Raw genomic sequence first — 14,464 nt, 5'->3', positions numbered from 1 at the left:
CCAGCTGCACTCTGGCCCCAGCACACCTCTCCATGAGCCACCAGGAGAACAGAGGCCTCCTGCATCTTCTGACGTCCCTGCTCCTGAGTTCCAGCCCATACTCAATGGCCACTTGCTCCTTCATCCTGAGCCCTTCGTTCAACATATAAAGAATGGACATATTCTGAACTACCGAAACAATTAATTTTAACTTGATTTTTAAAAATCAACTAGATAAATATTTACACCTATGACATTGAGGCTGAACTATAATTTTCATATTGAAAATAATAATTTTCATCTGAGTATATCTGATATGTCCTCTTGGAAATTAGTATAGGCAAAGAAGAGAAATATGTTTGCAAAATGATAAAATAGAAAGTCAGCTGATTAACTGTTACCTGGCATTCTCTATATTCGAATTCACCTGTCACTGTCACTATTTAATGCAGAGTAAGGATATATTAAAGTCCTCATGAATGGCTATGGAATTAAAGTAGAAAGAACTTGATGTGATGATCATATAATTAATCTTAGGATCCCTTGGGAATGGGGAGATTAAATATGAGATTTCTTTTTGAACATGGAGAATGCAAGAATGTTATTCACCCTGAAACATAATTCTTGTTCTGAAAATAAATTATATGACTAATGCAGTTAATAATTTTACAACCTGCATGTATCATTCTAAAGACTATTTTCATGCCATGACTATAAGTAAACTCAATTAGCTAACAGCAAAGCATCAAAGACAAAATTCAGTTATTCTTCATGGAACTCTTTGAAGGACAGTTATGGATCTTTTTCCATTTTTGTTTCAATAAAGAGCTGATATGTCAAGCTAAGAATAATCTATAATTGAGCAAGATATATGACACTCTATTTTAATCCTCATTATCTTTTTTGAAGGTGAGCAATAATTGCAGATATCACTTCTGTCTGATTTACTATTTTCGGTACACTTTCCTCTTTGCAAAGTAAAGTCCTCATCAATATGCTAAAAGAAAATGAATGGGAGAAAATCAGAAGTTTAAAATCCATGTGTTTCTGCCAATTACCCAAACAGAAAAGACTGAAATAGATTTTGCTGTCAGTTAACACAACCTTTGGCAACACAGAGTGGAAGAAACAAGGCCGGTTCTCAACCCACATTAGATAGGGGCTGTCAAGGTAGCATCAGGCCACTCTGCCAGGAAAGGCAATGGCAGAGACCTGCAATTAACCTTCAGAATCAAGCAAGGAACAGAAGGTCGGGCAAAATTTCAGCAATATTGATTAATTTAAATGAATGAGTAGAAATCTAAATATTTCTGAAATTCATGTGCTCATCCATAGCCTTTCCCCTAACCACGATCTCATGTCACACCACAACAATTCTAATCTAAATTTAACTCATCTTTTCACTCCTAGATTTGGGATTTCTGATTCAGTTCCCACAGCAATCAGGTAGGAGCATCAATGCAAACTTGCCTTTCTGTATTTAATATTGTATAGCAGTTTCCAAGTACCTTCCCGATAAATTCCAAACACCTTAGTGTCATACACAATGAAGTTTAAAATCTTGCTCCTGGTTATGTGTGTAAAACACGCTATCTAGTATGATCTTGACACCTGGCTATCTTCTGACACTTTCTTCGTGACTTGGTTCAGATGACACCTCATCGCTGCATTAATCCTGCCTCTCTACAGAACAAAGGTCTCCTTCTGCCTGTTCATGAACCTATGTAATATTTCTCCTTTTCGATTGCATGCTTTCATATGCTTTCATTCTCATCTTCTGTGGAAGCCAGCCTGACACCTACAAGCATTTGGAAGATTTCAGTTCACTTTGAGGTCCAAGATGTGCACTTCTTCAGGATTAATCTTTGCCTTCCCTTTGCACAGTTTTCTGATTTTGCCGCCACATGTTAAACATCTACCAGTTTAAGATCCCCCCAAAAGGAAATATTTCACACACAAAAACTCCATCAGATTTTCACATTCGTAATAAATATAGTGAAAGGACTGTTCAACATCAAAGGTACTTTCTTTTGAAAAATGTCAAAAATCTACACTATCACATTCTTCTCGTACATAATTGTTTTATTCTAAGAATTCACTGAGCACAATAGTAGTGTAAGGACAGAACCAGCATAGCAACATTCTGCAAAATTTTATCACTCTATTTCTGTGAAATGGGATGATGTCTTACTACTCCTTTATAGTTATATTCATTATTGTAACTGTCAGACCTCTGAAATCGAGTGAGCTTCCTCAGGCTTAAAATATAGACGAGGAGTAAGATTTTCCACATCTATGGATAATCCAATGTACTCTCTTGTATTAGTCCATTCTCAAGCTGCTGATAAAGACCTACCCAAGGCTGGGTAATTTATAAAGAAAAAGAGGTTCAATAGACTCACAGTTCCACATGGCTGGAGAGGACTGACAATCATGGCAGAAGGCAAAGGAGGAGCAAAGTCATGTCTTGCATGGCGACAGGCAGGGAAACTCTGCTTTATGAAACCATCCAATCTCAAGAGACTTGTTCACCATCATGAGAACAGTACGGGAAGAGCCTGCCCCTATGATTCGGTGATTTCCCACTGGGTCTTTCCCACAACACATGGGAATTATGGGAGCCATACAACTCAAGAAGAGATTTGGGTGGGGACACAGCCAAACCACATCATCTCTATACTGCAAACATAACATGGAGATTCTGTCCACATCAACATTACAAAATTTGCTTTTTCTTCATAAAATCATCATCAACACAATCACTTTTTTTATTTTTATTTTTTTGAGACGGAGTTTCACTTTCATCGCCCAGGCTGGAATGTCGTGACACGATCTCGGCTCACTGCAACCTACGCCTCCCAAGTTCAAGCAATTCTCCTGCCTCAGCCTCTCGAGTATCTGGGACTACAACACGCATCACCATGCCTGGCTAATTTTGTATTTTTAGTAGAGACAGGGTTTCACTATGTTGGCCAGGCTGGTCTCGAACTTCTGATCTCAAGTGATCCACCTGCCTCGGCCTCCCAAAGTGCTGGGATTACAGGCATAACCCACCATGCCTGGCCTACATTCTTTTTTTAGATTAAGTATTTGCTGGTGACTTATTTCCTCTCAAATAGATTTTCTAGTTAAAGGCTGCAATCAGCTATTAGAGCCCACACAATGACCTTGTGTACAGCAATTAGCAACTGGTAAAATTTTTAAAGAAACATATTGCACAATTTGTAAAAATAAGATGCCAACACAACTGGCAGTGTATGTGTGATAGCCGAAGATCAGAGAGTTTTTAGATATGCGTTTAAGAGAAAAACTGTTCATCTCTACTTTTTAGCTAAATCTATCACACATATTTGTTGATCATTCTTGACTGTACTTTCCTCAGATATGAACTTTAATGCACATGAATAATACAACAGTTGCTGGATACAACTGAAATTTTTAATTAGGTACCAGAATGAGAATTCCATGCAACATACTGTTGGCAGGCACCTAAATTTAATCTAAGATTTCTGCTCTCAAAACTAATAGCTAAATCCTTGCAACCCAAAGTGTGGCCTATGGCCTACCCACAACTATATCACCTGAGACCTTATTAGCAACAGAATATCAGACCAGCTCCAGCCTAGAACTAAGACATCAGAATGTGCATTTTAACCATATTCCCAGGTGATTTGTAAGCTTGTTAAAGTTTCAGAGGCATTGGCCTAGCTCCCAATCTCTGAGTCACTTTTGATCATGAAACTATACTAATATGATCCATAATCCCTATTTTTAAAACCTCCCTTCTTCAGTCATCCAGTGGCTTTTGAATCAAGGTGAAAATCACACAGTGCAGTCCTTTTAATAAACACTTTCAATGTCCCAAGAGTGGGAATATGACACTTCCAAATACTGCATGTGAATAAGCTTTCAAAACCACATATTTGGTCTAGCATGTCACAAAGGACTTTGAGACGGATTTCTATAAAGTGAAGAACTGTAAGTGACCAACACTATTCTACAGCAATAGGCTGGTGAAGCTGAGCTTTATGAAGCATCAGTAACGTCAGCCAACACTGCTGAAGCACTCTCCATCCTATGAGGTGCTATCATTGCTACGAGAGCTTCATGCCAGATAATGGGAAGGTGGCCAGCTTCCAGGGGAAGATGGTTGCCCTGCTCATTTACACATGTGTCCCTGAGGTTATGGAATTCAGTGAAGGCTGCTCCAACAAGGCCAAATCATGAATGGCATCCAATCCTGCCTGAAAGCCCTGTAAGCCTTTATATTCCCAAAATAATTATACAAAGTAGCGCATGCAGTGACTGTTTCCTGACACCTCATTTTTAATACCTACACATCAGCAGAAGGTAGTTTACTTCTCACCTGGCTAAGTGGTTATATGTCCATATGAATGAACAGAGGAAATACAAGAAGAAAGGTCTCACAGAAATCAACATTCGGATCAACGGTGGCATTTGCCATCTGTTGGGTCCCTGCTTATTCAACAGGATATACAGTTGGCTTCTAGAGATTTTATACACTCATGGGAAGAATATTAGACAATGAAAACAATAACAACAACAAAACCTTAACTGGAAGAATTCTTTAACTGGGGTACCAAGTTTTACAATCCTTCCATTATCTGTTCTTGTGAAGAGCCAGAAAAAATACTGTCACCAAGTACCAAGTGAAGAGAATAACAGCCTTTGTGTCAAAACAGTAAACATGCTATTGTCTTGTTTTGGTTTGGGATTTTTATTGTTGTTGTTGTTTTACTTAAGTGAAAGTAGAACATAAAGTCGAGACAATGAAAAAAAATGAGGAGAACATCTGAGGAATACCATTCTGGGTGGTTTTTGTCTCACTGTGATACACATAATTTTAACAGACACTACTGCAGCCAGGGCTACGAGACAAAATAATTCTGATCCCTGAAACTGAGTTTGAAAGCATCTAAAGGAAAAAAGCACACAGAGTCTTTCTAGCTCATTGTTTATACTTAGCAATATAAACCAAAAAGATAAGCAAGATCTTGTAACAATGCCAGGCACAGAGTATTCACTTTATAACCATTTGGTTTCTTTCTTATTTCTGTTTAACAATGGGGCAAAACTATTTTCCCCAAAAGAGAGGCAACCGTGTTCACAAATGTTCACAAATGCCTTTTTTACCTTTTTTTTTTTTTTTCTTAGACTGAGTCTCGCTCTGTTGCCCAGGTTGGAGTGCAGTGGTGGAATCTCAGCTCGCTGCAACCTCCACCTCCCGGGCTCACGCAATTCTCATCCTCAGCCTCCTGAGTAGCTGGGATTACAGGCGCTCGCCAGCACGCCTGGCTAATTTTTGTATTTTTAGTAGAGACGACGTTTCACCATGTTGGCCAGGCTGATCTCAAACTCCTGACTTTAGGTGATCCGACCACCTCGGCCTACCAAAGTGCTGGGATTACAGGTGTGAGCCACTGCGCCTAGCCCACAAATACCATTTCAAGAGCCAGGATAAGTAAAACTTTCTGATGTGGTTTGTATATTTGTCCCTTCCAAATCTCATTTGGAAATGTAATCCCAGTGTTGGAGGTGGGACCTGATGGGAGGTGTCTGAATCATGGGGGCAGATCCCTCATGAATGGCTTAGTGCCATCCCCTTGGTGATGAGTGAGTTGAGGAGAGATCTGGTTGTTTGAAAATGTGCAGCACCATGCCCCTCACTCTCTCTTGTTCCTGCTCTCATCATGTGACATGCCTGCTCCCGCCTCACCTCCTGCCATGGTTGAAACCTTCCTGAGGCCACACCAGAAGCCAAGCAGATGCTGGAGCCATGCTTCCTGTACAGCCTACAGAACCATGAGCTAAATCAACCTCTTCTCTTTATGAATTACCCAGTCTCGGTATTTCTTTATGGGAAGGCAAAAATGGCCTAGTACACTTTCCAAACTTTCAGAGGTAGATTTTTGTTTCCGCAACTAGTGGCAGTGCCAAGGAGCTACTTGAGGAGCTTTAGATCCCAATAATCTCCATCAATACCCCAGAACCCCATCAAAATAAATGAATCTTGAAATAAAGGCAGTGTTCTTAGCATGCAACTCTGGCTTCAAGACAAGTCTTTTATGAGCCAGACTGAAACCCCACAATTACCCTCATATGGATACTCAGGGGCTGCCGCTGTTCAAAATCACTACATAATTCAAGTGTCATTTGTCTTTCCTTTTGCTAGAAAGAGCAACGTCAAGCCTAAAGGATCAACCTTGTGAGCCTGGCAAATCTTGCATTTGAATACCAGCTGGGTTTGAATGCTCATTAATGGGAGACCTTAGGAAAATACTAAAATCTAAATCTGAAATTGCCCTCATGTAAAAAAAATCATTGAAATTGCCCAGAAAACACGGGGACACAAATCTTTCGAGGCTGCTGTGGACCAAACAAGACAGCATCCACACAGTACCTGGCAGATCTTAGCCCTGGGTGAGTACCGACCAAACAGTCCCCTGGGCCATCCTTCTGCCCTCTTTTTACTGACTCAAAACTACTGACACTTTGTGGTCTCCCTCCGTTAAGGTAGAAAGTAGAAAAATTGGCGGAGTCACAAAATTACAGCTACAGTAACCACTGGGATTGTATTTTCAGGAGTGTTAATATACCCCCAATCAAAGAGATTTCTTATTTTATAAATGATTAAGAAAATTCAGCACTCCACGAGAGAGATTACGGAATTCTCAGCATCCGTGTTAAGAAAATTCAGCACCCCACAGGACAGGTCACAGAGTTCTTGGAATCTGTGTCCTCCTCTTTCCTTTTTTAAAGAAATTTAAAAATCTTTACATACTTAGGGGGTACGAGTGCAGATTTTCTGCATTTCGTCGTGGTAAAGTCTGGGCTTTTAGCCGAATAGGGATGTGTTGTTCCCTTTCAATATCCATCGAGTCCTAGTTCTGGGCAGAGAGTAAACGCCTTTGCTTCTATTCAGTTCCCCTTTCTTGATGCTGCACCCCAGCTAAAGAGTGGTTGGGGAAGAATTATGTTGCCTACCCCAAGTTGCTATAACATCATCATTGCCAAAATAGCAGGCCACTCTGCAGGAGTCAGAATAGCCTCTTATAGATATCATAAGACTTCTGCTCCTGACACATCGACCGTGGCCTGGTAAGGGACCTGGCTGGGGCAGCCTGTGAACACCATGGCCGCATAATAGCTAATGCCATGGAGCCAGGTTTGAGAAATTGCTGTATTTTTCAAATATACTGAATTCCCACAGCCTATACTTCAGATCTTCTGACGATTTCTCTCACTGTGAGGGAACAAAATGATGCCTTGATACTATTTGCAGGACTAGGTAGTATCTGCTTCAGGAAGCTGAGTTCTTTTTCTTAAATAATGAGTATTTCAGGGATTGTGGTGCAGTAAAAAGAATGCTGCCTGGTTCTTAAAAATCATAAGCCTGTCAGCTCAGAGAAAGTAGGAACTGAAACTTCAGGTTGAGAGAGAATGTACCAGCACGCAATGAGCAAACCGTACATGATGATAGAACTCTGATGCAACCTCTCCAGCAGCCAGTTCAGGAAGTCACACCACAGCCTTGGCAGTAGTCAGCTCGGAAAGGTTAGGACTTCCTTAGTAACTGAGAGCTTCTCTACTTCCTTGTCTTTACATCACTCTCAGGACCAACCATCAAAATCGAAAGATGTTCCTCAAACTAATAATATAAGATGCTGTTTCTTGCCGGGTGGGGTGGCTCATGCCTTTAATCCAAGCACTTTAGGAGGCCAAGGCAGGTGGATCACTTGAGGTCAGGAGTTCAAGACCAACCTGGCCAACATGGTGAAACCCCGTCTCTACTAAAAATACAAAAATTAGCCAGGTGTGGTGGTGCAACCTGTAATCCCAGCTACTCAGGAGGCTGAGGCAGGAGAATGGCTTGAATCCAGGAGGCAGAGATTGCAGTGAGCCGAGATCACACCACTGCACTCCAGCCTGGGTGATAGAGCGAAACTCAGTCTCAAAACAAACAAACAAACAAACATGCTGTTTCTAATTAGCCCACTTCCTGGTTTGCCATGCCAACAACCTCTGATCAGAGTGCATCTGAACCTTCTATTTTTCACCAAAAACCTTCCCACTCCCCAACCTGCCTTTATATCTCTGCTGAAAACAAGTGATGGCAGACAAAGCTGTGCCCCAGCAAACTAGATAAATCACCTCTGTTTGTTCTCATTTGGGCGGTCTTTGCTTTTTTGCCCAAGTTTACTTGCTTGTTTCTGTTGTACCTAGTTTACGAACAAGATTGTATTTTGTGATTTGCAGCGATAAGGACTACAGAAACTTAAGAAATAACACCACATTTGAGGCCTTTGAGCAACCCTGAAATCTGCCTAAAATGCACCCTCTGCAAATGTCTGTACTTAGCAAACTGTTCTCTGACCATTCTCCTCCCTCTGCTTCGTAGCTCCAACCATAATAAAGAATAACTCACAGTCAGAGAGACCAATCATCCCAGTTTGTCTAGAACTGTTCCATATTTAACACTGGAAGCCATCCTACGTTCCAGAAAAGCTCTCGGCCCCAAGCCACTGGAACCAGTGGTCACCCTATGAGACAGTCCTGGAGATGTCATTCTACACCTCAGCCACTGCAGAGGAAATTTACTCTGCCTAGCGTGCCCCTCCCTCATCCCATCAACAGGTCATCAATTAGGTGAACTCCTCTCAATCTGTCAAGCCCTCACCTAAATGCCCAGTTCTAGGCTAAGCCTCTTTGACAACACCCCAACTCTCAATCCCAAGCAGTTTCATGACACTCTCCTTCATGCCACACTACAGCCTGCATACTTTTATTGTACAGATCACATGGCTCTGGGATGATTGGCTTATGGCACTTAGATGCTCTTACACAGGGCCAGGTGAGGTGGCTCATGCCTGTAATCCCAGCACTTTGGGAGGCCTTTGTGGGTGGATCACTTAAGGTCAGGAGTTCCAGACCAGCCTGGCCAACATGGTGAAATGCCATCTCTACTAAAAATACAAAAAATAGCCAAGTATGGTGGCATGTGCCTGTAGTCCCAGCTACTCAGGAGGCTGAGGCAGAATAATTGCTTGAACCCAGGAAGCAGAGGTTGCAGGCAGCTGAGATTGTGCCACTGCACTCCAGCCTGTGTGACAAAAGTGAGATTCCATCTCAGAAAAAAAAAAAAAAAAAAAATGCTCTTACACAATGAATTCCTTGAGAGCAGGCACAGTATTGTCACCTCACTGCTCACTGTCATCACCAGACCAAGCCCGTGTTTGTCTGTAAATGAATTAATGGATGGTAAAGTGGCTTAGTTATTATATTTATTAATGAATTAAATTGTTCTTTAAAAGAAATTCAAAAGTTCTAGATTGAGATGAAGAGACAACTTATGTATATATAAAAGTTGGGCACCTACATGAGATATATTCATTAATCCATTTCAATTACCCAGACTATTTATCTACCTCGATCTGAGTGTTATTGTCTTGTCCATCATCCAGCAGCAGGTCTGTGAAGCTTCTGGGCTCAGGAGAGTCTTGGCCGACGCTTGCTCGGTTCGTGTCTACCGCCTTGAGAAAGTCCAAGTTTCTTTTCCACCTGTGGCTGTACACGTGTGAATCAACTTCCACCTCCTCCTCTGTGTGAGGGAAGGCCTGAGCAACTCCATACTGCCAATCTGTTTGAAAAAGAAAGAAAATATGTTACCACTCATTATGTGTACCATACATGCATGTGCTATCGGCTAGAGAAGAAAAAAGAATTCTGTGAGGCACGAGAATAGGAAACTAACTTATAACAGTTAAATCTGTTTACTTGTAATATCTTGAGCTGGTATGAACATCTCTGATTGGAATGCAATTGCAGGAAACACCAGGAGTTGTGACAACGGTTAATGGGCAGATCTTGCAGAGTTTTTAAAAACAGATGTGCAGCCCTGAAGCAATGCATTTTTATCCCCTTCCCTCGCCCCCTCCACACGCACACTTCATACACATTCTCTAGCTGTTCTGAGAAAGCAAGCTGGAATCCAAAGAAAAGGATGAAACCAAGTGATTGTCAGATTATTTTGAAAATAAAAGTCAGACCTCATTAACTTGTAAGCTTATATTTGTTTCACTTGAGTCATGCTGGACAGCAAAGAGACACCAGTGTATATGAACGGGTTAAATAATACATGAAATTGTCTTCGTGTAAATGGGCGAAACTACCTTGTAGCTTACAAGCCAGTCTTGGTTCATTGCCTGACCCATTTAATAAGTAAGACCCTCAGGAGTCATCAATGCACTTTTGTTCATCTGTGCCATTCTCACCTTGAAATCTCATCACGGTCTAAAGGATGACAGTGATGGGCACTTATAGAAATGGATGGGAAGGCAGGGAGATCAAATCACAAAGGCATTTTAAAGTCATCTGCAGGGACTGGCCTTGCTGACCCAGCTCATCCTGCTACTCCAGGAGAAAAAAATGAGATTTAATCATTACTCCTCATCTTTCGTTTTGGTAGGTCAGCAGGGGAAGGCATGCCACAAGTATTGGAAATTCAGTTTCTGAGCAAGAACAGCCTTCTTCTACCCAACTATTACTAAAAGATATGAATGGACGGGTTTTAGAACTGGCAAGATATGGGTTGGCAGAAGAAAGCAGTGATTTAATTATAGCCATTATGTTCCCCTTGGTACAAGAACATTCTAAGAAACCAAAATATATTTAATGCAGCTTATAATACAATGATTCAGCTACTTAGAACTCTAATAACTAACTTAAGGTTACCACTACCAATCACTGGCATAATTACCTAAACTACCTCCTTTTCAACTCAGAAAGGTGCTAGTAATTCTTCTAGACAGAGAGGATATTATTTGGTTTCACAGTAAACTTAAAAGATCTCTTATTGTCTGATGTTTTGATGCACAGAGTAAGGATATATGCTTGTCTCATACCAGAGAGAAACACTACCATGATGTCTGCCATCTAGACCTTTCCTTGAGCTCATAGAATGTTAGAGCTCAAAAGGACCACAGAGACCAAAGTAGCCAAAACTTCACAGGGAGAAACCCAAGAGCAAGAGAAATGTAGCATTGTGTTCATTTTACTGAATTGTTAGAGGCTAAAAAAACAAACAAACAAACTCATGTACATAAAGGTCTGAGTGTGGACACCCTCCTGCCATCCATACAGTAAGTGTTTAATAAGCACATCTAAGCAGTATTGTCATCATCACTGTAGAAAATATCTCTTTTTATAACACTGTTGTCCCTACTGGCCATTGGATAGTACTCAAAATGTGTTTGTTGACTGACTGAATGAGTGGACGAATGAATTGTTGATAGTCTTTCTAGAGCAAGCATCATCGGACCAGGCAAAATTAAGTAATGAAAAAACTACTGTGCAAGGAAGAATCCAGGACTCTTGGGCTGGAATTCTTTCCCGTAGGTTTGCTGGTTGTATGATCCGGCATAATTCTAAAAAGTCTCCGTGCTTTTGTTATTCTATATTTTAAATGGGAATGAAAATATCCTGCCTGCAAAAGCAAACAGCTTTTCCTGAGAATGTGTCAGGCTCTAAGACCTATGGTTTTAGGCAAAGCTACATGAAGCAATTTTACTTGCTTTATTTATATATCCTGCTTCATTACCAAAAATATACGAGGCAGCTTATAACCCAGGTAAGCAATAAAACTTTACAACCAGATAAGACCTCCTAGCACAACACTTAGGTCAATGTCAGATCCCTGCATTTTCCTTGCATTTGCTATAGTAGCTCTTAGCAAGTTACACTCCTGACATAGCTATGCAAACACAGTCTTGTAGGAACCACTAAAAGCCCATGCACGATCCTTGTTAGAATGTCAACCTAGATAAGAAATGGTAGCAAACATCGTGCAGAGAATAGATTAAATGATTCCAGATAAAAAAATGGTATTTAAAAAACATACACACTAAGGGAATCGTGTCAACCAGAGGCCTGTCTTTCGAAATGTAAATCAGAAAAAAAAAAAAAAAAAAAAAACCTACAACTTCAAAGGATTTGTCTTCATTAAAATCTTCAAAACAGAATTTCAAAGCAGCTCTTGGTTTCTTTTAAATAAGTGTTACTTCTTCCTCCTTGATATTAATTTTTACCATTTTTTAGATATTTATAACATAGGACAAAACAGAACTTTCTGGAATACCCATTAGCACCTTCCCTCCCCTTTTAAATTAGCTTCTGGGATCCTGGCACAGAACAGAAAGTAAACAGAAGCGTAATACTGGAGGAGCCTTCTGCATGGGATTCTACTTCTAAACTTTCTCAAATTCGCTTTCCTATTTTTCTTCCTGCCTTCCTTCCCTAGAGAACAAATGAAAACGAGCTCCAAAACTTAGAAGCGATAAAGTCTGTACTTCCCACTTAAGCTGAAATTTGAGAAGTCTGATGAATGTGTCAAACTCTTGTTTTTGTATTGAACATTCAAGCTCATCCTTTAGTAAGATTATTAGGAAACAGTAAATTTAGCAGACAGGTATGAGACAAGCATATATCCTTACTCTAGCACTTACAAGGTTTGGTCTCTAGACAGCTGAGGTTTGATTTTTCATTACCCCACTGTTTAGCAGCATTTTATGATTTTGTATCTCTCGCTTGCTGTCACCATTGACAGCTGTTATAGTCAAATGTTGACAAACCTCCATCTCTGTGCCTCCTAGAATTTGCTACCTCAAACTTGGAAAACAGATCTCTTTGCTTGCTCTAATTGTGTTTGCAAAGAGTAAACAGGATCTCAGGAAAAACCTGAGGGGTTTTCTAATGAGAACATTTGTGAGCTTCAGGGCCTGGCATCCATGAATATCCTTTTGGTTGCTTCTTTTGGTTGGCATTTTAACCTAATTCTTTCTCTCCGATTATGTCATGAATAAACAAGGCTACCTGGTCCTGCATAGAGGAAATCCTATTATATGTTCATAATTTGGTAGTACATGGCTCATCAAGACTGAAAAGTATGAAACTGAGTTAGATTTTGATCCCACTTCTAAATGATTTTTAGAGAAGATAAAACAAGTCAAAATGTATGTTTTGCAGAATAAAGACAGGATAATCAGAAAAATCACAGCTTCGTTATCTACATTGTAAATTACTCCTAGGCATTTCACAGACTTTCAAAGTCATACAAATATTTTAAATTACTCTTTAAATCACCACCAAAACAAATTACTCAGAAGCAAGACGGAGGAATATATGTGATATAATTTTTCCCTTTCCAGCTGTAGTAAAAACAAAAACAACAGGAGGGATCTTTGAATAGTCTGGCTGAACAGATTGTTTGCTTTCTGTCTACTGTATGTTAATTAAACCACTGATGGAAAAACCTTCAAAGATCATTTTCCCCAACATATTTGGCTATAGTCATTAATCACATAGCTCATGGAAACACTAAATGCATCTCTTGATTCCCATCGGCATAGAAAAAGACGAAGCTTTGAAAACACATTTTTGTAAATACAATATATCCATTGATCTTAACACATTCTTGTGATATTTTTTGATCGTAATAGCAGATAAACTATTGTTGTAGAAAGTTCTTCATTGTTTTTCCAATAAACATTAGTAGGAAACCCCACAACGTTCAGTTAATCTGAGAGTAGAACAGGAAATTCATGTGTATCCTCATATATATCCTCATATTATTCTTTGCAAACCTTGCAGTTCTCTTTTTTGTCATCCTATACTACAATATAACATAAATGCAAAAGAGAAGAAAGCTTTGCTTGGAAGGATACGTTTATGTATTATTCTAATGATTTTATTAAAATATCTTGCATTTAATTAATAGTTGCTGAAAACATTTGAATATTTTCTGAGTTTTACATACAAAGCACACACACAAGACATGTGAAACCACCAAAAAGTAACTGCATAAATTGACATGCATCTTATGTAATTAGGATCCATCTCTACTGCACCTTATGACAAACACTTTGACCTGCACTTTTCAAGTGAACCGAATCACTACTGTAAATCCTCTGAAACATTCAGATTGTTCACTGAAAGCAGATTGGCTGGATAGATACATTTGAGACTAGATGAAAATATTTGGCTAAGATAGAATGCCATATGTCTTTGCGTCTCAATTCATTGCAGAACCAAAGATAAAATTCTATAGAAAATAGTTATATCCTTAGGTACGTCGACAAACTAGACTACCCCAGCTTTGAGGTTTTAACTGGCAGCATTACAGACTAAGGTAGCTACAGAAGATAAAACTTACAGAATGTTTGGTCCAGAGATACTAAGGAGTTGAATGCGACCTAGACACTCTATTTTTTTAAAGATCTGAGGAAGACTTTTGTGTCTCCTAGGCTGAAGTTTGCCTCATATTCTATTCCCACCATAGGTGCTGATACGGTTTGGCTGTGTCCCTACCCGAATCTCATCTTGAATTCCCATGTCTTGTGGGAGGGACCCAGTGGGAGATAATTGAATCATGGAGGCAGGTCTTTCCCGTGCTGTTCTAGTGATAGTGAAT

General features: G+C 39.9%; 1 protein-coding gene across 1 annotated transcript in view; it reads right to left on the bottom strand.

The window, feature by feature from the left end:
• The window catches only part of PLXDC2 (plexin domain containing 2), a 479,884-nt gene that overhangs the window by 280,950 nt on the left and 184,470 nt on the right, over positions 1-14,464 (bottom strand). Inside the window, exon 2 of the mRNA XM_054503208.2 lies at positions 9,426-9,637. Coding sequence (XP_054359183.1) covers positions 9,426-9,637 — 212 coding nt within the window. The remainder of the gene's footprint in view (positions 1-9,425; positions 9,638-14,464) is intronic.

The sequence above is a fragment of the Pongo pygmaeus genome, chromosome 8, assembly GCF_028885625.2.
Source record: "Pongo pygmaeus isolate AG05252 chromosome 8, NHGRI_mPonPyg2-v2.0_pri, whole genome shotgun sequence".
In the NCBI taxonomy this organism is placed as follows: domain Eukaryota; kingdom Metazoa; phylum Chordata; class Mammalia; order Primates; family Hominidae; genus Pongo; species Pongo pygmaeus.
The sequence above is the reverse complement of the archived record's forward strand: the minus strand, read 5'-3'. Positions and strand labels throughout refer to the sequence as shown.